A 25,654-nucleotide genomic window follows, 5' to 3' on the forward strand; every position below is an offset into this window, starting at 1 on the left:
AAAAACTGAATAAAATTATTTGGTTTTTGTGTTCCAAATTCGAAGCTAAAAATGGTTTTCTATAGTTCCCTGCCAACCGATGAATGGGTCGAAATTTCTAGCAAAATTAATTTTGTCATACTTGACTGAAAACACCCCATTGTTGTCAAAAAAGAAGCAAATCATCGGGAAATATTGCTTTATTGCGGTTTGGATTAAAAACTCTACAAAATAGAGCGTTCTTGAGAAGAAACAGTTCTACAGTCTCCAGAGGAATGGAGGTGACGAGATTGATTCCCAAATAATCTGTTATAAACTTTCCCTTATTCTGTTCGTTTTTTGATAGAAAATTGTTTGATTTTTAATCCAAATTCGAAGCTGGAACAGGATTTCAAAACTTTTTACAATGCGACGGACTCGAAATTTATTTCCTAATTTTTCGCGGAATACTTTAAGATTGTCACCATTTTTGAGTGAATCTTCAGAAAATTCAGCATTTAGAGGAAAGAGTAACTTGGCTAAAACTGAAAAATTCTGAAATGTTTATACATTTTTAAAATATTATTAATAAATGACCTTTAAAGTAATATAATTTTAAATAATTACCCAGGCCTATTTTTTAGGTTTAGTTAGACGCCATATAGATAGTTTCTTTAAAGTTTCAGTTACTTTTAAAGTAAGAACTGAAGCAGTCGACATCAATATTAAGGAATATAAGGAAAATAAGTGCATTTTATTTAAAACCTTCATGAGCCTATGGATTAAAATATTATATCCGTTTTGATCACTCTGTAAATTTTGGCCTAGTTTTTGACAGAAATATTATTTTCATTCGGGATAATGCAACGAAAAGCTAATTGATTACCTACATAAATTTAACCGAATTATTCATAAAAAAGTGATGTTTTATTTGTTGCTATATTTATGTCTGATCATCTTTCATTAATTCTTGATCACATCAACGAATTATGCTATCATAATAAATATTATTAATATTTATTATGATGCGGAACTTGCGAGGAATTTATATTGAACATGGAAGAATAGATCGCAAAATACCAGACGAGTCGATCTCTAACACTTCAATTAGATAAAGAATTACAAAATGAAATAATAATTAAAGTATCTCCGTAATATTTCCTAGGATAATTTATAAATATCACGAATTTCTAACACACAAATTTACATATGTAGTACTTTATTGTGAGAACTTTGAGGTTTTTGGACAAGATAAAACTAACATAGTTTTCTCATCAGTACGGCGATGCGTTAATAAAAGTTGAGATATTTGGGAGGTTTGTATGCGCAAAATTTTACACTAGGAAACTCTGTTACGCATTTTTCGCCGGTTTTTATTCTCAATTACTTCGACATTGGTTATTAGTTAAATTATTTCTTCATGGTTGTTTATTATTATTATTAATTTTACTTATTATGCTCATTGGTACCACTGTAAACTCTTTGCGATTGATCCGTTTGCAGTTATCATGTAATATATTCGAATTTTAATTACTATTTTAATAGTTGATTTTAAAAATAGTTGGCTTTACAACTGCTCGCATTATTACATTTGAGCAAGTTTAAATTTGTTCTTGTTTACTGAGTAATTTTAATGCAAAATTTATCAACGGTTTCTTCATATTTTTTCGATTGCTTTCGATTTTGTTTGGCTTTAGCTACTAATCCATATAAGGGTATATCATATACCTGTTTTGCCTTTTAAATGCTTTTTATTAATTTAATTTCCAATTTAGGTGCGGAATTTAAATTAAATCTTGGTATTATTTGTTCCATACTCTGAGTGAGATTGATTGTTAACTCAGTCTTCCTCTAATTGTGCTATTCTGTCATAAGTACGTTTGCTTATCACACAATTTCAAGTCTATTCATAAAAAGGAATAAACCTTATCTAAATAATAAGACCTGTTTTGAGCCTATAATGAAATTAAGATACAATACAATTTACAGCTCACAACAACATTTGCAGATCTCATAATAATATGCAGAATTAACATATAAAAAAACGAAATTATCTGAAACCATTAGCGCTATAAAAACATTTTTAAAATTAATTTTTGAAACTGGAATGAACGAACGTAATGCGTGTTGATCGATTTTTCTCAAAGCTTTACTTAATCTGTTTCGGTTTCAAATATATTTCTCGTGGTGCAGAAAGATTTGACTTAACGTTTCAAATACACTGCACTTTTTCTTCTTCTGCTTCGAAAATAATCCATCAAAAAAAAAAAAAAATTAAGTCGTTTAATGTCGCTTCTTTCACAAGTTACATGTGGAGCACCTTATATTTATTACTCAGTTAGTTATGTTTCATGCTGTGCTGTCTAAGCTGCTTTACCACGTTCGGAACAATAACTCTAATCTCGAACAAAATTGTGAAATCTCCTCATTATATTGGGTGTCTGATGTCGAAAAAAACTAGTAGAATTATTGAAAAACTTCTGGCTTGAACAGAGATATCAGCAAGTAACTACAGTTTTGAAAAACTGAACTTAGGCAACACATTTTTTGATCGCAATAAAGGATGTTTTTTCCATTAACAATATGTAAGTACTTGTTTCTTTAAGCGAAAATCAATAGCTGAAACAGGTTACAGTCTAGCAGGCGAAAAATCCCTTGACTTTTTACATGATTACACATTTTAAGTTTTGAAGAGCACAGTTGAAAGACCCACTTGAACCACAAATGCGACGTTTGTGTTATGCTTGTCACACGATATCGTTCTCGATGTACTAGGAATTTGAATGAAAATAGGACACCAATTTGGAATCCCTTGAATACGATATTGTTTATTTCTTTTGAAATTTTTGCAGCTTGATAGTATTGCTTTGCCTAGACTACAAGTATTTGTTGGCTTGAAGCAAACAATTACAGTTTTTATGAATTCGTGCTGCGATGAAAATGTTATAATTATTAAATAACTGTTGCAGGTGAAATAAGTAAACCGAAACGTTACACATTACATTATTTAACGGTCATTTATCTTGAACATCATATTGTAAATTCCCTGCAAATGTTTGCTTTATATTGATAGTCACTCTTTGCCACTTTCAGGTACTTGGAACAAACATTTTTATTCTATGGAAATATTGAGCAAAATTCAAATAATTTCATCATTTTATGGATGCACAACTCTTTCAAGATGCACACGTGCACATAATTATGGGCTCAAAACCTAATTACGTGCAATATTTGCAAATTAACATTAGCACTAAATTGAAATCATTCGATTATTAATTGTAAACCAATATGCAACAGCGAAATATAATTATTTGTAGCTAATTTTGCGGTCATCTGGCGAAGCATTTCGGTCAACCTTAACACTGAATTTTGCTTTTGAATAATTATTATGCATACAATTTCGAGTTGAATATCGGGCATCGTTGAATAATTTCCATCCAAATAATGCAATTGACTCATATCGGGTACCTTTTGCAACGCCCGAATCGCGTCGCTAACGGCGACGGACCAGAAGAGCAAAAAACTCGTCTTAGACTAATCCATTTTTGAAATTGTTGACGGTAGATTAATAAAGTAAACCAAATGCAATAATTTTCAAAACTGTAGAAATCAGCGGTCGAAGATTCTATGAGGAAAATGATTGCAGCTTAAAATGTATTGTGCAAATTCTTGGATCTTAAGAAACGACTCTGATATAAATAGGGTGGTCAGGCAAGTCAACAGCATACAAACGGTGATGTCCTCCTAGGAACAATCAGTTCTTCAATTGATTGTTTTTTGGTTTTCTTGTTGCGTTTCCGTTCTATACATCCAAAATGAGGGCTATTACCCTTTGCTTGGGTGTCTTATTCGTTTCGGCATATGTGTGCTCCAAGTCGGTGAAAGGCGATGAAGGAACCGCATTGGAAGTCCCATCTACTGATGCTAAAGTAGCTGCATCATCTGATGTTCAAGTCGCCGCTGTTGCTGACTTGGAAACTGCCGCTTCCCACCATAAGAAGGGCCACGACTCTCATGAAGAGCATGAAGATGGTGGCGGCCATGAACACCATGGACACCATCATCATCACCACGGCGGTGGAGACAAAAAGGGCCATCATGGGCATCACCACCACCATCACGGCCATCACGGCAAGCATGGACATCATCACGAAGCCGGACATCATCACCATAAGGGAGGACATCACCATGGTCACCATGAGGATGGCGGTCATCACCACCACCATCACGCCCATGGCCACCACCATAAGGGAGGTCATCACGGCCACAAACATCACCACAAGAAGGGTCATGACACCCATGGACACCACATTAAGAAGCATAAGGATGAACACCACAAACATCACAAATTCTATGACGATCATCACCATCACGGACATCACGGCAAGCACGGTCATCACCACGGACATCACGGATCTCACCACGGGCATCACAAGAAGGGAGGCCATCATCACAGCGGACACCATCACCATCATCACGGGAAGCACGGACATGGAGACCATGGACATCATCATCACCATCATGGTCATCACGACCATCACAAGGGACACAAACACCATCATCACGGACACCACGACCATGGAGACAAAGGAGGCCACCATGAAGGCAAACACTGGGGACACGAACACCACCACAAACACAAATAAGTGTTGGATAGTGGATTGTCATTCCAAGACTGTTGTTACGTGTTTTATTAGTTTGATTGTTGTTTTTGTTATTGAGTTTGACCGTTATAAAGAAATGTTGAAATAAAATCAGTAGTAACAGATATTAAATATTAGTTTGAACATCCCAAATTGACTTGAAATAGTTGTAGCAGTTTTCAATTATTTTAGCACATTCATGCTAAAATTCACTCGAGCGCACACAGTGGAACAGTTCGATCAGCCTTCGCATTGACAATTGTTTTTTCGAACATCACATTTAATTTCACTTAGTTGAAAACCTGTTGCCGCAAGTTCGATTCATCTCATAATTAAGATCCAAAAATCAATTAATCGATTATGTTATGAAACGAATCGAATCGAGTTGCTAGGTGTCCTACATGAAATTGCAATTGGATTTGTTCTATTTTCGACATTTTTGACGCTCGATTAGGTAAACTAAATCAACCAGGTTGGCAAGGCAGGCAAGGCAAATTTGAACGGTTGAAGAATCCCATGATTAAAAACAACTGCAGCTCGAATTTAGTTGTGTAGGTAATCGCCTGTTTAGAAATAAATTTCATATAAATAGCCAGGTGAGACAAGTAAATGCAACACAACAGCCATGTCGTCTTAAGAACTAGTTTTGCATTAATATTAGCTGCTTATTCGCTTTTTCTGTGTTGGTGTTGGTCAAACCGTTCAAAATGAGGGCTGTTTTTCTCTGCTTAGGCGTCGTGTTTCTTTTCGGACTCGTGTGCGCTAAATCCTTAAATGCCGAAGATGAACCGAGTTTGCAAGTCGCTACTTCCGATTTAGCAGTTGCGGCATCTGACTTGGAAACAGCTGCTTCAGAAAAAAAGGGCAGCAGTGAAGAGCATGAAGAAGGCGGTGGTCATAAGCATGACCATCATCATCACCATGAGCATGGCGAAAAAGGCGAAAAAGAGCATGATGGCGATCACCATCATCATCACGAGCACCACGGCAAGCATGGCAAGCACCATCACGCTGGACATCACGAGCATAAAGGCGGTCATGAACATCATCATCATGACGAGGGTGGCCATCACGGGCACCATCATGAGGACAAACACGAACACAAGAAAGGCCATCACGGACATAAACACCACCACAAGAAGGGCCAGCATACAAAAGGCCATCATATTAAAAAACATAAAGACGAGCACCATAAACATCATAAGTTCTATGATGATCATCATCATGGAGGCCATCATGGCAAACATGGAGATCATCATGGACATCATGGTCATCATGGAGAACACCACAAGAAAGGAGGCCATCACCACAGCGGCCACCATGGCCACGGTCATGGAAAGGACGGACATGGAGATAAGGGACACCATGATCATCATCATCACGGCCATGACAAACACGAAGGGCACCATCATCATCACCATCATCATGGCGACCATGGGGAGAAAGGAGGCCACGAAGAAGGGAAACATTGGGGGCATAGCCACGAATCAAAACACAAGTAAATTTGTGGTAGAATGTTGCCCGAAGACTGCTTTTGCTTGGTTTATTGGTTGTTGTGTTATTTTTGTTGAAATTTTTGGCGTTATTAAATAAATGTGAAAATCTAAATCGGGTTTGCTCTTACAAACTCCACAAAACAAAGCAATCAGTCGCTCAAAGCGGAACGAGATGTTAATCAATGCATTGTCAGTTACGTAATTTATTTCGTTGCTTCTATTTACTTATCACATCCAGACTTGTTGTGTTCCTTAAACAATTCACTTTAACCTAATATTATGTGGGAAAAACAATATTTTCAGGTATAACTTTTAAAATCAATCCCAACAAAGTCGAAAATAACAATTAATACTAATAAATAATGATCACCTATTAATGTCCTAGTTGCTGTGAAGTAACTGTCAAGTTTTCCTACATCTCTGTTTTATATGCATTTGGGAGTTGTTGTTTTTCTTAGAATAAAATTCCTTTTCCTCACTTACTCATTAAATATTAAGCAAGCAAACCTCATACTGGAAATTTTAAAATGCTACATGTTAGGTAATTAAGTCTGGTGGGTAACGGACATTACCTCACATACCTGCATCGGACCAAAGAAATCAAATTTGTCTTTTTCGTTCACGCTTTTAATACATACTGCTTTGGAAATCAGCGGTTGAATCTTGTGATGAAAACCTATTGCAGATCAAAATTTCTTAACAGATATCGGCTTCTTAAGAAACAAGTTTAATATAAATAGCTGATAAAGTCAATTTGAAAGCACACAACAGTAATGTCTTCTTAAGAAGTAGTATCGTACAGAATTACTTCAGACCTTTGCAATCTTTCTGTGTTTGTGATCACCAAGCAAAATGAGGTCGTTTGCCCTTTGCTTGGGAGTGTTATTCGTGTCTGTGCTTGTGTGTGCCAAAACATTCCAGCAGGAAGATGGAACTGGATTACAAGCTGATCTGGTAGCGGCTGCATCTGATGATGCTAAAGCAGCAGTAGCTGCAATTCCTGATGCTGCAGCTGCTGCAACAGCCGCTGATGCTAAGGTTGCAGTTGCGGACTTGGAAACTGCAGCTTCCCATCACAAGGGACATAGTTCCAGTAGTTCCCATGAAGATGGTGGTGGAAAACACCATCATGGCGATCACCATCACGAGCATGGCCATAAGGGCCATAAAGGACATGATGGTCACCATCATCATCACCATCATCACCATGGCAAACACGGAAAGCATCATCATGCTGGACATCATGAACACAAAGGCGGACACCATCATCATCATCACGGTGAAGGCGGCCACCACCATCATCATCATGATCATGGACATCACCACAAAGGAGGCCATCATGGCCACAAGCATCACCACAAGAAGGGACAGCACACCCATGGACACCACATTCACAAACATAAGGACGAACATCACAAGCATCACAAATTCTACGATGATCATCATCATGACGGACATCACGGCAAGCATGGTCACCACCATGGACATCATCACCATGATCACGGACACCACAAGAAGGGCGGTCACCACCACCATGGACACCATGAGCACCATCACGGTAAGAAGGGACATCATGGAAAAGGACATCACGGCCACCATCACCATCATCACGGACATCATGGAGGTCATGAACATCATCATCATCACCACGGTGACCATGGCGAGAAGGGAGGACATGATGGAGGCAAACACTGGGGTCACGAACACCATAAAAAACATTAAAGCCTGGATAGAAGATTATGACTTGAAGACTGTTTTTTGTTTGTTGTCTTTGTTGTTGAGTCTGAAATAAATACAGTTTGAAGAAACCTTTAACCTTTTTACTTATTTGAGTCAACTAATATAAGTACACGATTCGTTATAGCTTGCTCTGTACGAATATAGAATTAGTGCTCAAATTGCAATCTTTGCAGCCTGGACGTACCAAGATTTAGAACATTATTAAATTTTATCAGGCCACTAGAGCTTTGGCTGAAGAAGAGCTGGGGTTTTTGTATAATCGGCATGCTTTCAGTGGAAATTTTTAGAATGTGAGTCAGAGTTGAAGAGAGTCTTCAGTCAAACAATTTAAGAACATAAAATTTCAAATTACAAATTTTCTAACATTGTTTTGTGGACTATCTTCTGCACGGAACAATTATATTTTCTTCTTAAATATGAATTGGAATTAGTTCTTCTTGCATATGTGAAGAATGTTAGTGAAGATGAAATAAAAAAAAACGTTTTTAAGATAAGAGTAAACGATAGGTTTTTGCAATTCATGCAAGCACGATATTCACGTCCTCAAATGACGGTAACAGAATCAATTGTACAGTGTTATTGATTAAACTTTGGCCACCCCGTTTTAACAACTAATTTGAAAATTAGAGAAAAATGTTTAGTACAGAAGTTGTAGATTTTAACGTCTAGTTTATTTTACGATAGTTGTAATTGATACAGGGTGTCTCAAATTATATGTAGGTTTAGGTTCATGTGTTTTATTTTTAGTATCATTAGTTTAAACTTCATATATTTGAAATCAAGTCTCATTTATATATTTGATTTTTTGGCTTGTTGTCGCTTGATGTTTGACCATTTCTGATTTTTGTTAATAAGCATGGATTGAAAGCAAAATATTTTTTTTAATGAATAAAGAAAGTAATAAATATTTCTTCTTCAGGTGAGTCTGCAACAATTTTGAAATGTCAAGAGGCCAAGCAGATTTTCCACACACAGGTATGTTATCCATAACTTCATTAAGCGATACCCAAAGAAAAAGTTTGTAAAATTACAGATTAACAGTGAAGTATAACATTTCTAGGGTCTTAAATCATTAAGGTAAACGCTTAAGTTGCTGACGATTACCGAAAGTCCGATATCGATTTTAGAACTGTTTCTTCTGGTTGCTTTAAACCATAGCTTCCTATGCTCACACAACTTGGTGCTCTTATCTGTGCATGAACATGTTTTGTTAGTGTTTTGCTTAATTTAACAGCGTCAATTTATTAATTGATTTCATATCTTTTCATTCATCTTTAATGAAAGACAACATTTTGCAATGTAGGTTTCAAGAGCAAGCTTTTAAACTTTATTAACAGGGATAAGTCTTCATGGCCATTCCTTGAAACTTGTGAGTTTTTACGCCGTCTTACAATAGAATTTTTTCCTGACGTTTTGCAAGTATGAGTGGCTTGCGTCTTCAGAGTTGGTTTGCTTGAGAGGTTTTTGTTGAAAAGTGATCTGCTGAATCTGTCAGAACGACAGAAATGTTGGTCAAAATATTGCCTGCCTGTCGTTTCCGCATCTTTCCGCTAGCTTCTTAGATTATTGTAAAAATATCTAGGTCTGCTCAACATACCGTGGCTTTCTTTCGTAGTATCTACTAAAGAAACATCTCTACAAAATTTATTTACACATTACATTTATTTATTTCCCGTTTGGTTTCTTTATTCGGGGAGTTTTGGTGCCAACGGTAATTAATAACAAAAAGACAACATTAAAATAAAAAATATAATCAATTTAATATCTCTATTATACACATCACAATCAACAAAGTTACAATAACAAAACAATCAAGAAAGGAAACGACAGAATTTGCAGCAAATCTTCTCCCCGGCTAAAGTCGCTGGGGAAAAAATAAGCAAAATCTGTACAGCGAATAAATTACCTAAAATAGACAAATCTTTGGCAGGGAAAACAGACTTTTTATTCTTTCTTTCCGTGGCTGTAGCCGTATTCTTTTCCGCCAGCGTGTCCTCCTTTCTTTCCATAGTCGGAGTGATGAGAGTGGTGGGATTCGTGTCCACCATGTCCTTTGTGCCCCTTGTGGTGTTCGTCGTGGTGTCCTTTGTCGGTTTCGCCCTTCTTTCCATGGTGTTCTGCTTGGTGTCCACTTTTGTGCGAGCCGCCCTTCTTGTGGTGGCCTTCTTTGCCCCCGTGTTGTCCATGGTGTTCTCCATGCTTGCTGTGGTGACCGCCCTTGTGGTAGTCGTCGTAGAACTTATGTTCTTTATGGTATTCATCTTTGTGGGACTTGTGGTGGTATCCGCTGGTTTTCTGGCCCTTTTTGTGGCCCTTCTTTTCTCCAAATTTGCCGTCTTTGTGGTGCTTGCCTTCTGCGTGGTGTTCGTGATGGTGACCGCCTTCATCATGGTGTTCTTTGTGGTGTCCACCTTTCTCCGCGTGATGAGCAGCTTCATGATGCTTACCATGTTTTCCATGGTGTTCGTGTTCATGATGGTGTTCACCTTTGTGCCCTTTGTCTCCTTTCTCTCCATGTTCAGAATTATGATGGGCGTCATGCTTATGGCCTCCACCTTCCTCATGATGGCTTGATTCCTCTTTGCCACCGTCATCGTCTTTGTGGCCGCTGGCGGCAACTACCAAATCTGAAGAAGCGGCTGCTACAATGGCTGGCGAAATATCGCTGGACGCAGCTACTGGTGCGACTGCTTGGCCGTCAGCGGTTTTGCTCTTTGTGGCGGCATTTTCTTTGATTACCCTCGCAACACCCAAGGTTGCCAGTAAACAAACACCTAAACTGAGGGTATGAAGCCTCATGTTAACACGACCAACACTATAGCTTTAATGTCATTAAGGTTTGAAATTTGCTATTTATACTAGGTTGTTTTGTTACAGTCCATTTTATGCACGACCGACTCGGTAACACGAATTCTTTTTCAGAAATTTGTTGAAAAACTTCCATCACTGCAATATCGACTGATTTTTTAGGTTGCACATTTCGATTGTGGTCTGTTTCCATGTACGTAATACCGCTTTCTCTAGATAACTATTTGGCGAACTGACAAAGCCACAAGATATACTTTATTAAGGACAGTCATTGAAAGAAAGAGTTTTTAATTTAAGCACAGTTTTGTAATTTTCGCTTTCATAATGGGTCGCTGATATGCTCTAAGTTTTTTGGAATCAGTTCAATAACAGATGTCGGTTCCTTGAATTTGTATTATTTAGTAGCACATTTTAGAAGTTTTTTATTGGCGCTTAGCAAATTGAATTACAGTCATTGCGATTTAATGCCTGAACGAATTCAAAATTATTGAACTTTAGAAATATGATATAATTAGAGTCCAATGTTTTATGTTTTATGTGATTTTTGGTTTCGTTCGGTCATGCAGAACTATTGCTAATGGTGAGGATAATTTAACTTTAGTTCGGAGCGGTCTAATTTGAGCTTGTATTTGAATTTTTCAGTTAGCCTTGTTTGGGGCTTTTTCTATTAACAAATTAGTTTTATTTTGTTGACACAGTTATGTTTACCTGCATTTGTAAACGTTAATCGAAACGAGAAATTTAGACAAACCTTTTTTATAAAGCACTGTTAAAGGTTTTGCTAAAGGTTTTGCTAAAGAAATCTATTTGAGTATTAAGGTTTGGCGCAATTGGATCTAGTTGAAAGTAAGGAGGTCGTGGATAGGTTTGTTTAAATACAAAATGGGCTGCAAGAATGCAACTAACTCTGATTTTTTACTTATTTTACGGTCTATTTATCTTAATCGATCCATAAAAAATGTAGATCTATTGATCATTTTTCCACGTCTAAGGTTTTTTGCTGGCCCGAAATGAATAATTAAAATTAGGTCTATTCAAATATGTGTTGTGTATTCTTTGCCGTAATTTCTACTGTTTTTCTGCAAACTAACCGATTGTAAAGCATCGTTGCTGCACAAATATTGGCACAGTGTTGTATTTTATAAGCGAAATTGATAAGCTTTTTCCCAGACCTAGTTAAACGTCCATAGTTCTTCCTTAATAGGGAGAGTTTTTATAGATTATGATACATGGCTATCGGAATTTAAATTTGTTTGTCACGTTTTGGAGGCAATTTAATAGAGATGTAATTGCAAGAAATTCGTGATCACTTTTACAATAATATGTTTTTGGTAGATTGATTGATGACGAAGAAGCCCGAAAAGCATTTTTGTGAAAATTTAGTATTAAAATTGTAAGACAAATAAAGTTCGTAAAAAAAAGAGTTAGTAGGGAAAGGTTCACTCCAAATTTTAGCATGTTTTTATGAAGAGAAAAACATTTTGGTAAGCAATGAAAGCTGACAGTTTGAATTTCAGTTAAAACGCAAAATGTTGCTTGCTACAAACAATGCTACCTTTAGCATTGTTTTAAACAATAGCCTCTAGGTTCAATTTCTCATTTAGTTGCTCACACGCTTTTCTAATGACTGCATTTGCAAACACTTTAAAAGCAGACCAACAGCATGCATTGAAAATACACCATAAATGTTTGCATTTCGTTTGTTGTTTAAGCGAACTTGTATATTCTGTTTAACTTTTTAATCACCTAAATGGTTTGCGAACACTGTATGATATCTGAGTGTAAGAGCGCAATATTTATCTCAAAACAAACCTTCTTCAATTGTCACTAAATGACCAAACTGAGATTGAGACTATGTCCCTTGAAAATTTTCCATAAGTTTCGTAAGTTATACAGTTATTTTATAATTTGAAGATATAAGACTATATTTTGAAAAATTCATAATCTGTTAAAGTAATCTGTAAGTAAATCTTGGTAAGCGCCTTCAAAGACGAACTACGATTTTTTTTGAAACCATTAAGTTTTTTTTTTGTGTCGAAAAAGTTTTTCCTAAGCGGAAAAGTCTAGTTGGTTTTAAATACCTACAGTGGAAACTTCGTTTTTAAGGCCACCATTTATAACGATTTTTTAGGCTCAATAACTAGTTGGTTGCCAAACGAATGGACATTTTTGCTTCAAATCGAACGAAACTTATATATTTGTTTATAGTAGGTACTTGCACGCAGGCCAATAAGTGAAGAAAGCCTCCAGATTATTTGAAACTTGAACTTGTAAATTTTTGGTCTTTTTGGATCATTGATATAGGAAATTTCAATTTGTGGAATTTTTGAATCTAAAATTCTTTTAAAATGGGTTTTTCGTACTTTTTTTCCAATGAATAACTGCGATAAAACTGCGGTAAAAAGTCCATTCATTAAGCACGTTTGGGGTTTCTGTGTTAAAATTTTGTGTTTTCCTTTTCTAAACTATATTAGTCAAAGCATGTATTTTTGTTTTATTAATAACGAACTCTCTTCATCATTTTCTTCGCTATCCATTATTTTTACCAGAAATTAAACTTTTCTGGTTGGCGGCGAAGTTGAAACTAATTTAATTAAAAAATAGTACTTTGTGACTAAACTTTCTACTTTAATAATTCTCGCTTAATTAGTTTATATTTCTCTTACCCGTTGCGCCACATTTTTTCATATTTTTAATGTTGCTGATTAATTGGGATTGCAGGGTTTTACTACTTTTACAAAGTTTGTACTGGTACACACAAAACAGCCTCAAGTAGACAACAAAAAACTTCTGCTTTATAGAGGACAAAAGCTCATAATTTATTTGATCAAAATTCGACAAAAAAATGTCCACCTTTATTCTTTGGAGGTTTAAAACCGATGCCAGGAGCGAATATTAAACGACAAAACCATCGTTCTTCTATAAATACCAATTGTAAGAAAGTGCGACTGTCACCAACAAGTGGCCTGTTTTCCACTTTTTAAGCCCCTTTAGCAGCTCTTAAATTCGCTGCCACGAACAGCAGAAAACCGGGTAAAAAACTAAATTTTAATTTGCTGGAACTCTTTTCGAACGACCATGAGGAAAACAAATTTAACAAAGAACCTTTGCGTTCGGTGAGCCTGTATTTTTCTCGAGATTCGTTAAGTACTTAAGAATGCCATTGAAGAAACGCCATGGACTAAATGTCAACCAAAACGCAAAGGCGATATTTTATATGAGAATAATGTAATGAAACGCTTCATTAAAATAGTAAACGGCACCGCAACGAGAAGCCAGCGTCGCTCTGCCATCAATTTAAATGCTTGAGGAAATAGCAGGCAAAAGCTCTGTTCTAAATAAATGTTTTTCAATTCTGCCAGAGAAAGTGAGCTGTGATCAAATGAAATTAGATTGTAATGCGTCCTTTTATAGTTTTGGGAACTTAGTTTTTGTCCATTTGTCTTAGACGCCTTAATTTTTTTTGCTTGTGAAGACTTTTGCTTCAGTTGCTTTACTTTTCTAAAACTAAAGTTCTGGTCAGTATAAAACCGCTTTTAAACTGAAGAACTGCAGTTTGGTTGCATGAAATCCGTGAATTATTTTTGGCCAACTTTTTCCCCCAGGAGAAAAAAAATAACTGTATTCTGCTCCATATTCTCTCTCTGGAAATGTTCGATATCAAGGACCTCAAGTTACCTAGGAAGCGACGAGTCTTTTCGTCGCCCTCATTTAACACTGGGGAGAATAACAAGATCATCTTTTTCTTAGTGTGCAAAATATCTTAGATTAAATTTAACTTACGATAAGAAACTTGCATATTCTGATTTATTTTCCTGAAGAATCCAAGAAGTGATAAAAAAACATACAAAAGCAGAAAATTTCAGATCAGATACCGACAACCTTAGCAACATTTACCAAACCCTAATAAAGTCATAAGTATAGAACACCCAATACACTAGTGAAAAAGTAAAACTCTCTCTGCTTATCTCAATACATACTATTCTCGCAAATGTAGAAAATAATTCAGACAAATTTAAGGTTTCAGGAGGGCAAATACCTAAAAGAACGTTAATATTTACCAATCATGAGGTAAGTTTTCCAAATGTTTTGCTCTCCCAAAGGAAGAATTTTTTTCCCTCAAGAACTGATTAATGTTTTAACGCTTTATAAATTATAGTTTTTATACAACATGTTTTAATTGGGAATTGGTGTTTGTAGTTTGTGTAAATTTTAAATCTGATGATGGCACTGTTGGCTCGCCGAAAGGTAATGAAATAAACGATATTCAGGGATTTTTACTTCACACTTTGACTGAGACCCAGGAAAGACAAGAATATATAAACTTACATACACATTTACAGTAAAACCAAACAATAAACAACTTTAGTAGTTAGACAAATTGATGTAAAAATGCTGCCAATTTAAAGGGACAATCGTACTTGTTAGAAGTGTTACAAGGTTACAAGCCTGTTACAAGGGTGCAAAGCCCTCAATGTTTAAACTAGTTGCTTTTATCCCAAAATACTACAGCAGAACTTGTAGATTAAATATTTTTCCTAACAGGTTGGCTGTTATATTATTAACGCACTTATGTAATTACAGGCCGCGGCCTACGGCTTCCCCGGAATATTTTCACATGCGTGCTTCAATAATATTCCTATCCTACCAATTACATAAATAACATAATTCTGTAACAGCGATTCTAATGGAATGCAAAGCCATATTAATAAGTCGCCATAGTAATTATAAATATCTTTGGCATGGCTTTAAGTTATTCGAATATTTAACGTTTTGATATGCGAATCATCTAAAAATTTCCACAAAACTAGTTAAGCATTTTAAATAAATTGGGGCCTTAAGGGGCAAAAATCCACGCAAATTTTCATAACGCCTTTATGTCGCTAGTTGTTTGCAAATGCAAATTACTTGGGCATTGTACAGCTTAACTTGGTCAGTTGTGCGCTTTGCCTGGAATAATCCCGGAAAATTCTGCCTCCATTTGCCAAAAAACCTGAAACTGTGCAAATCCAACCGAAAAAGCTGCTGATTTAGTTAATGGATCCGCCGAATTGTTTTTATGTTTATCGTATATTTCCAAGAGTGTTTTGTTGAAAAGTAGCCACAAAAATTATTGAATGCAGCAAACGGTAAAGCATTTTTCCCGACAACTGGGGCAGTAATTGGCTGAACCCATTTCATAAGTTGTTGGGTTTTCTAAAGTGTGTATTCTCGCCGGTTCAGCATCGAAAACCATCGATCCTTTCCAAGTGGAACGCAACAAGAATTTAGTTTGTCATCACTTTATATTTGAAAAGGAAAGCTTATTGGGGTCCTGCCCCGTATTCCCAATATGTGTCCAGGCAAAACCTCAAGAAATTGTGTCCCGAAAATCGGTTAACAACCCTTGGAGACAAACCCTATCACCGCGGGGGAATGAATTAATTTTAAAAAAATTTCAACTGGAAAATTTTAAGGAAGTTTTAAAAGTACATTTTCTTACTTGGTCATTTTAGAAACTTTACTTTGCCATGTTTTGCTTGGTAGTTTTGCTGGGTGTGTGTTATTAATCGCTATTGCGTTGTCTATTAATCTTTTTTCGAATTTATTTCTGGGTTTTATTAGTAATTTTAAATAAATAACCGTCACAAAGACAATCAGGGTTTAAAAATTAACAAAAGCTTCACCGGAAAGCAGTTTCATCAATCAAAATCATCTGAAAGGTCTGAAAAAATTTTAGGTATCAACAATATAAATTATGACAAAATATTACTACGCACGAACTAATCCGAAACGGTTCACTTGATTAAAAATGCGACGTCAACAAAACAAAAAATGGCTTTATTAAGGCATAAATCTGGACACAGATGCTACAAGACTATAAAAAGTGGATTTAAAGGGCTGTTAGTATTTCAGAAATTAATTTTTGATTGCGCCGTTTTTAGCTTAGCGGTTTTATTAAATACTGTATTTCATCAGGCAGCAAAATTAGTTCTACTTACGTTTGCTGTATTTACATGCATATGAACGATATTTGATGGGACTGGTGTAGGTGGTCGTGTGAAAATATTTAGTATTTCTGAAGGCTTTTGGAGATTTATTTTCCAGAGAACCAGTTTCATTGCAATATTCAATAATTATGTAGATATTTATTTCTGCAAATTATCGGTAATTTTTGAAGCAAAGATGCAACTGCTCGTGATGTTGTATTTTTATTAGATCCGTTTTAAAATCGGACTAAATGAAGAGGATCAATTTAACTTCATTTTCTGCCCTGAAAATAGAACCTTAAGCAAACTACCTTCATCCCAATTTTAACAGGCGGATTTCTTTCTAAAATATTTTTAGCGGTTTGCAGCTTTTAAATTATAGGGTCCTCCACCTTACTATCTTACGTAGTGTTTATTGGTTCTATACAAATGAAACTTTGCATAAAACATTAAAAAGCTGTTAGAGAATAATTATTATAACTAGTTAACTTTTGCTAGTGCTACGCGTTTCCGCTTGCCTGTCCCATAAAAAAACTACTTTTTAATTTTCCAGCTAATTAAAAAAGCACAGAAGCAAATGCATAATAACTTGCTCAAAAGCGTAACTTTGCGGAAGATTACCGTTGGTTTAGTTTTTAGTTTAGAGAGCCCCGGTGTTTTAGCCTCATCGCGTCGTGGCGCAGCCTTTTCGTCGCGGCGCCATTTACTATTTTAATGAACCGTTTCATTACGTTATTTTCATATAAAATAGCGCATCCCCGTTTCAGTTGACATTTAGTCCACCAAGTGCCCTCATTGAGGCCCTTTAACTCCTTATTTTATTCGGCGCGAAGGACGCGCTCATGAACCGAAAGGGTGTTGAATTAGTCAGATAGTTTTGCTTGATGGAGGCTATCAGAATGTTCTGCAAAATTTATAAAATTCAGTGAGATTTTTAACATTTTAGCATTAAAGTTGTTGATGGATTTGTTTATGTTTATTGGCCTTAAATTATTTGTGCATATTTCACTACCAGCTTCAAATTGGTAGTTTTAATGTAATGTCAATTTTGTTTTAGGTTCAAACAATTAAGTTTTTAAAAAACCTTGTTTCGTTCTGGAATTCAAAACACTCGTTTAAGAACTTTTGTTGGTATGAAAACGTACAAAGAAGCATACATATACGGATTTGAAGCTGGTAGTGCAATAAGCACAAATAATTTAAAGGGAATTAAATAAATAATAAAAAAATTTCAGTTAGAACCAGGAATAGCTACAATTTCTTCGGAGCTTAATGTGGACAGCTTCATTTTTTCATCAGCTTAGGAATCGTGAAAGATATTGCAGAATAACTATTTATTTCGTGTTCTATTTTATCAATTTGCAAATGATAATATTTCCAGAACATAGTTAAGTGCAGTTTCGAAACAAGCCTAACTTTGACAATAATCCAATTTTCTAGCTTAGTTCATAAATCTAAATATTCCATATCAAACCTGCATACATATTCCTAAACTGCTTAAATAGTTTAGTGGTTTCGCAGGTTTTAAGCGGAAAGCGAGCAAAGGATTTAGCTTTAGCCGCTTTATACGTACGAAAAGCAGAGCTTGTTGGATCTACTTCGTATTCAAAACTCCATGTCGGATGGAAGGCCTCAAGCCTTATGTATGGAAGCGATTCTTTAAACCGTCCGTCCTTAACCGGCAGCGCCAGTGATCGACCGAAAAAAAAATAAATGATGACAAATTTTCACGAAAGTGTTGGGAAGCGTGTTTTATTGGGTCGTCGGTATGTGAAAATAGGCAAATTTTCCGGTTTTTGTTGTGTTGAACGACTAAGGTACGTGCGTGGAAAATAAAGCTGAGCCTTTGGAAGGAATCGAGAGCGGTCCTCAGCTGCAAATTGCTAAAATCAGATCTTTTTTTCTCGCAATTCTCTGCTTGAATTCGCCGTAAATACGATCATTGCGGATTAGCGTACTCTTTAGTTACATTTTTCCAACAAATCTCCATTTATTTGCGTCTTTATTGGGAATTTTACTTCAAAGCGTACGAGCATTAATGTCTTCCATAAAAGCTCGAGCAATCCTGAAAAACAGAAAACTTATACGACTTATCCATTTACGTAGAGCTTTGTGTTTCAGCGTTTTCTGTAAGCGAACGTTTCGATAATTATCAATCGATAAATTAAATACTCGAGGTAAAGTGGCATTACTTCGATTATTAGCCCGTTCAGTTTAATCTTCGAGAGCAAATGAATTATTTTTAGGGGTCTGCGTTCTGTTTTAATTTTGCCTCTAATTTGTAACACTCGAGTAACTGTGTTAATGAAGCAGTTTTATTTTTGGTTCGAAAATATTGTTCCAGCTTCGGCCTGATGGTGTACAACTTTTAATGGAAATGTACATTCCAATTGCAGCCTTTGCTTCAGTTTGTTCCTGATAAAACACTCATTTTGAAAGCAGTCATTCGATGTAAAAAAATCAGAAGATTAACCGACTCGCGCTTGAGGCTGAAGGTTACCGAGGACAAAAATGAGCATAAATGTATACTTTTAACCACAAATCAGCAAAATATCAGTCTAGGGAAAAATGCCAATCTCAAGTGAAACATTTACTGATATTTGCCCAGTAATTTCGTAAATGTTTTGATTTCGTTCTAAGCATTTTCTACGGAAATAAATTAGTCAATTTTTTCCTATAGAGTTTATAAAGTATTTTTGAGTGCTTGTTAATCTGGAACCGCCAAAAACTTTGCTTAAGCGTGTTTAATTTGATCCAGTTCGTTCAACGCGTAATGAAAGCCTATCCGCCGTTAATTCGATTAATGAAGAAAGTTGATGAATAGCGAAATTTCGAAAAGACCAGGTAATTATATAATTAAATTAAATGGAAGTCCCTTCTGCTTCCAAACTCAAACTTTCCACGATTGGACAAACTTTAAATGCGTAAATTAAATTCCCACTCTACAAGTTGCCCTCTCGAATTTAATAGCTGTTTATTTAGGAAAGTTAATACAAAAACACTGAGAAGAATCACGCCACTAATAATCAATATTAAACTCGTTAATCATAAATGAACTGGTTTTAAAGCAAATCAAGCTTTTAATGCTGAAAAATGTGCATTGAAGGGCTGTTGGGCTTAGTCAAGCACTGGCAACGGCCTTAATCCATTATAAAGCTAGTTGGTTTAATTAATTTTTGCAAGCTCTAGCTGTAGAGACAACGTAGCATCAGAATGTCGTCTTTTCCCAAGGGAAGTTCCTTGTCATTAATTAATCAACCACACCTTTGGAAAGCAGATGAGCTTCTCACTAGCCGAAATTTTGCTTCCAAAAATGTCATCGCCAACTACAGGTCCCAGCTCAAACGTTCTTAAAGATAGTCAGTTTTATCCTTTCAGTCCTAATGGAGCTGCTGGTGTTAGAGGAAATTCAAAATATTTTATTTTATGGGAACCAACGCGTGGGATATTAAAGAATACTTATTAAATTTTAGTAATGTGTGCTGTTTTGGAACAAAGTCGGGCTGGGTAACACAGTGGATTTTTAAGGAGTTAGCACAGTGCTGCGCAAATGGCTTGCTTCGACAACCCAACACACCGGCGCAGTAACTCAGTTCCGTTGCGGGAAAAATGTTGATGACTTTTTTCAAACCTTTTTTAGATTTATTTTAAAGCCTATTTATTAATAATATTTTTTAAATGCCTTCCAATTTCAGAATTTTCCAGTTCTAGCCAAGTTACTCTTTAATCTAAATGCTCAATTTTCTAAAGTTTTACTAAAAAATGCTGACAATCTTAAAGTATTTTGCGCGAAAAATTATGATATCAATTTCTAATCCTTCGTCGCTTTGTAAAAAGTTTTGAAATCCCTTTGCAGCTTCGAATTTGGAACAAAAATCGAACAATTTTCTATCAAAAAACGAACAGAATAAGCGAAAGTATATAACAGATTATTTGAAAATCGCTTCACGTTCATTCCTCTGAAGACTGTAGAATTTCTTAAAAAACGTGTTTTTTTAGTTTTGCTTGATTTTTTTTTGCTTTAGCTTCTACTCAAAAACGTTTTATATTGTCGAGTTTCACTTAAAAATACTGGCGATCTGGAGGACTTCTACACGAAAAAATTGCAAGATAAATTTATTGCTTTGTAAAAATTTTACAAAAACTTTTTCTAGTGTCGAATTCGGGACAAAAACGAAAATTAATTCCCACCGTTTTTTCCCAAAACCCATTAAGGGTTTTCCGATCTCCAAACTAAACATTTTTACTCGAAAACGCAAAAAAGCATTATTTTCTTTTTTTTTACAATAATGGGTTGTTTTCAGTCAAAAATGACAAAATAAATTTTACTAGAAAATTGGCCCCATTGCAGGGAACGTTAGAAAACCCTTTTCAGCTTCGAATTTGGCACAAAATCCAAATAATTGTATTGAGTTTTTTACCGCAAGCAATTAGGACTATCTTTAAAAAACGACCAGAGAAAGCAAAAGTTTACAAAAAATTATTGGAAATATTCGACGCTCTCATCGCTCTGAAGATTTCTAAAGTTGCTTTAAATTTTCAGGTCATTCCAGTTTTAACAAAGTTTCTATTAAGCAATTCGTACTACGCAAAAATCGCATTATTTTTTTAGTAATTTACTTAAAATACTTGCAATCTTCTGTGAAAAATTATAAGATAATGCCTCCTTAACCGCTTTGCGAAAATATTAAGAAAACTTTTTGCAGTTTCGAATTATGGATAAAACCTTAATAATTATTTCTAGGTCTTCGAAAAATATTTCTCCGAACTGAGACAGCGAAACTGTATAATCATTTATTTGGAAACTCTTGGAAACTGGCGCTTCTTCACTTTTAGGTCCATATTTCTAAACAACATTGTCTCTAAACAGAAAAAACCTCATTTTTTCTAACGTTTTACTGTAAAATACTGGCAAAACTGAATCTTTTATGCAAAAAATGAAGAAATCGATTTTACAAGAAAACTCGTCGATTTTCTTTGGACTTAGGCTGTTGCTGAGAAAATCCAGATTACTTTTTTTTTAGTTGTTTGAACAAAGTAGTAAAACGTTAAGCAGAAAAAAATGTTAATAACCGTTTTTTAGATATGAAAATTCCAATCTCGGGTATCGTAAAGCTTCAACAAATGAATTATAACTGATTAACCGATGAGTTATAACTCGTTAACTCAGAGAGCGGCAACAACTCAATAGTGCAACTCAACACAGTGTTACCCAGGCCTTGAACAAAGTGGTCATTTTTTTCGCTGACTGACGGCTCAATTTAATTGAAAACTAAATTAAATTGAGTTTTATTTAAGCTTCAGTTCTTCTCTGCATCTTAGTAGTAGAGTCCATTGAGGATTTGAAGCGTGGCTTTTCTAACTATTCTCCTAACTGTCCTTCTTTTGATTTTCTTCGGTATTTCTCTTGAAAGTCCATTCGGTGATATATTCGCTTCCCGCAAGAGATTCTTCGACAGTCGTCCTACTCATATTAATTTATATTTATTCTCTAAATAAGCAACAGATGCTTTCTGTGCGTGCTATTCGCTCCTGACTTTTTTCTGCCGGATTTTATGCAGCCGGTGTTCTTCAGTTTTTCAAGTGATTAATTTAACATCTTCACTTTTGGATTCAAACTAATTTGTTTAATTATGTAGGTTAATACAGTAAGATCAAAATTCTCCTCTGGAGGCTAGTTTTCTATGACCGTTGGTTGAGAACTTTATTGATTCCGTACAATGCAAAAGAGAGCTTTTTGCATAAGCAAGATTGTAGATTGGATTAATAATCAGTCTTTACTTGTCCACTTGTGTGTCGTTCCTCACACTTTATTTATGCTTGAGGCCAAGGCAAATTATGTAAATCCACAACATATGAAGCATGTCGAAGGTCAACCGTGCAAAAAAGTTATAAAATACTTTTTAAAAGAACAATCTATCAGCAAACAGACGTCTTTTAAAGGAAATAAATAAAAAACTCCAGAAATTATTTTTTTTGCGGCCAGTTTAGTTTGGAATGTTTTTCTGAAACTTCAACATTTTACTAGGGACTTCTTGAGATTTATCGTTTCTCATCACCCATCTGTATTGCCCCTTCTTCGTCGTCAACTTAACTAATCAGTTAATGTTCGTTTTATCTTCAATCTCTTGATCTTTTTCTAAATTATGTTCTTCATTCGTTCGCCATAGCTGCTTTCATTTTGTTTAAGCAAAGAAGAAACATCAAGCAACAATTCAGAAGAAAATATGTCTGCAAGTCAATGAAGAATTGGTAGTTGTTTTTGGGAACAATTTCAGTTGTCGCAAGGGTGAAACTATGTTATGAGGACATCCATGACGGGTGTATTTTCATTTTGGGTTTTACAAATTCATATAAAAAAATGCATCAGAAACAAACCGTACCGGTTTCTTCAAACGTATTGCAAAAAAGCGCAGATAATATATTTCCGACTCCTCGTCCTTACTCTATTTCTTATTAATATATGCCTTCCAAACAGAACATGAATTAATACATTTCCACCCTGGAGACATGAGCCAACATTTTCTGGTGTTTAAGTATTTATCATAATAAGTTCAGGCGTGCTCTTTTCAATAAGACCCAAACCTCAGTTGATTGATGTTTTTCCTCATTTATTCATATACAGCCTGTCCTCGTTGCTAAATGTTTAGCCTTCTCGGCGTTCAGAATCAATCATAAATTTGTCATTCGAGTAGGGCGAATTTGCCTCTTAAGATTGTGTTGGATTAACAACTGGTTTTTGGCCCAGTCAAGTCACTTAATTATCGCGACTAGAAATCAGGTTTCTAGGGTTCGTTTTTTTAATGTGGTTCGTATTGTTTGAGTTGAAGCTTTTGAGTAAATAATTCGATTGCAAGTAGCAGCGAAAATTCGACGAAACCGCTGAATAGAATGCGAGTTCTAATGAACACAATCCATGAGTGTTTTTAGCCTTAAATAAATGGCAGAGGAGCTATATCAAGTTGGGTGTTTACCATCAAAGTTCCAACTCGAGGCTGTAATTTAAGATGCAGCCTTTCAATTAGCATTCCCAAGTTGCTATTATGTGAGAAAATTATCCGGCTGGGACATTATTTCTAGTTCGCTTGCCTGTACATTTTCCAGCGGGGGTTTCTTTGCTTTTCTTGCAAATTTTAATCGTTGCTGAGAAATAGTTTGCCGCTCTCGTTTGGAAACACTTAGCGGAAGTTCAAGTATTGAATTTCCGGAAACAGTAGTCAGATTTACTGTTTGACCGAATCTTATATTTAAATTTGCAGTTGAGATTTTGCAGCAAAAATTTAGTTTCACAACTTCTACGTAACTAAATTAAGTTTCTCTGTCCCAGCTAAGATTGACCTCACTTGAACAAGACCGCCCACAACAAATTGTCCAACCTCTCAAACTCGTGGACCCACTTTGCACAGCATTGTCTCAGTGAATGATAAGTTAAAACTACTAGCTAATCGTATATAGGAATACAAAATTATGCGATAATAGTAAGGGAAAATAATCAACGCAAAAGTAGTTAGCAATATTCCAACTTTGCTTGGGAAAAACAATAGTAGCAATTCTAGTTTGTCAACCAACTAATTTCTTCACAAGAAGCGTTAATAATTTTTGATGTTATGTTGAATATAAAACAAAAACGCATGGAGCATTTGAACTGTTGGAATAAATATTAATTAAGTAGAGTGATTGCATACCAGGGCCATAACGAAAGATAAATATGAAATAAAACATTCAAACGTTTAATGTCTGACGTAATTCCGCTTTTCAGTTTTTATTTTCTTGTATTTCTTTTCAAATAGTGGCAATCTAGGACGCTAATTAGAATAGTTATGCAAATATCTGTACAGTTTTGTAATTTGCATTTCCAAAAGTACCTATTTGTATTTCCAAAAGTACATCATAATTTGTCTACCACTAAAATTACGCATTACGAAAATTACCTATTGTACTATTAAAATACCACACATAGTATTTTTAAGATGGTTCAAAGCACAAATTAACACTTTTAGTTAACGGCAATTTTCAGATTTTCTCTAGAATTCTTTGTTCTCGCCTCTTGGGTTGAATTGCTAACATTCTTTTCACGTCTCCTTACGGCCTAATCAAATCAACTTTTCGTTCTAAATGCAACAACCTATTTTTGCACAGTTCACTTCTTCTAGATGGACATTTCTCTCTCTCCAGGCCAATGAAAAGTAATTTAAAATGTGAAGTTTATAGTTTGAAGGTGCAGAGTGCAAAGAATTATTGCATTATAATGTGCTTGAACGATATTTTGTTGCATGTTTAAGCCGAGAACGAAAATTGTTCTCTTATCAGATTGGTTGTAAGTTGCATGGCTTGCAATTACATACCATTATATTGTCAAATATTTAAGTCGATGCCAAAGCAACAGCAATCATTTTAATGCAAATTATGGTACTAATATACGAGATGATTACGTCTACAGCAGAAGGATTTATAGCTACTTAGTGTGCATTGCTTTTGAAAAATGCCCGGCTAATTAAGAACGTAGGTTTTTTAGTAATCCACGCAATTGAATGGACGTTACTCAACCTGAACCATTAGAGCCCTTTAAAATGCGTCCAGGTACAAAAATGGCACATTCAACTAAGTTAAATCCTTGAAACAAATAGTGCAATATTATGTTGATGCTATGTTGATGACACTTTTGTTGTTTGGGGCCATGGTCTGACTGAACTGGAAGACTTCCTGAGGCACCTCAACTCAATAAACCCTAAAATTCAATTCACTATGGAAGTGGAGACGGATGGGCGACTGCCTTTTTTGGATGTCTTTTGGTGACCAGAAAAGCCAACGGCAAGCTGGCCCACACGGTGTACAGAAAACCGACACATACCGACCGGTACCTGCACAGTGGTTCAAACCATCATCCCAGTCATCAGAGTCATCAAAACTCTCACCGAAAGAGCCAGAAGAATCTGTGAACCAACCGAGTTAGAGAGAGAATTAAAACACCTGGAAAGGGCCTTTGGTTGGAATGGATACAGTAAGAAAGATTTCAATAGAGCAATTCGACCAAAAAACA

The 25,654-nt window shown here is 35.6% G+C and overlaps 2 protein-coding genes across 2 annotated transcripts in view; both read left to right on the top strand.

The window, feature by feature from the left end:
• LOC109533326 overlaps positions 1–25,654 on the top strand; it is a 256,565-nt gene that overhangs the window by 52,365 nt on the left and 178,546 nt on the right. The gene's annotated exons all lie outside the window — the stretch shown is intronic.
• Positions 3,669–4,733, top strand: LOC109534182 (histidine-rich glycoprotein). The gene has a single exon (XM_019899754.2). The coding sequence runs from the start codon at positions 3,774–3,776 to the stop codon at positions 4,602–4,604; it is 831 nt and encodes a 276-aa protein (XP_019755313.1). The 5' UTR covers positions 3,669–3,773; the 3' UTR covers positions 4,605–4,733.

This window comes from Dendroctonus ponderosae, unplaced genomic scaffold (genome assembly GCF_020466585.1).
Source record: "Dendroctonus ponderosae isolate FM_Combo_2020 unplaced genomic scaffold, Dpon_F_20191213v2 Dpon_F_20191213_1, whole genome shotgun sequence".
Taxonomy (NCBI): Eukaryota; Metazoa; Arthropoda; class Insecta; order Coleoptera; family Curculionidae; genus Dendroctonus; species Dendroctonus ponderosae.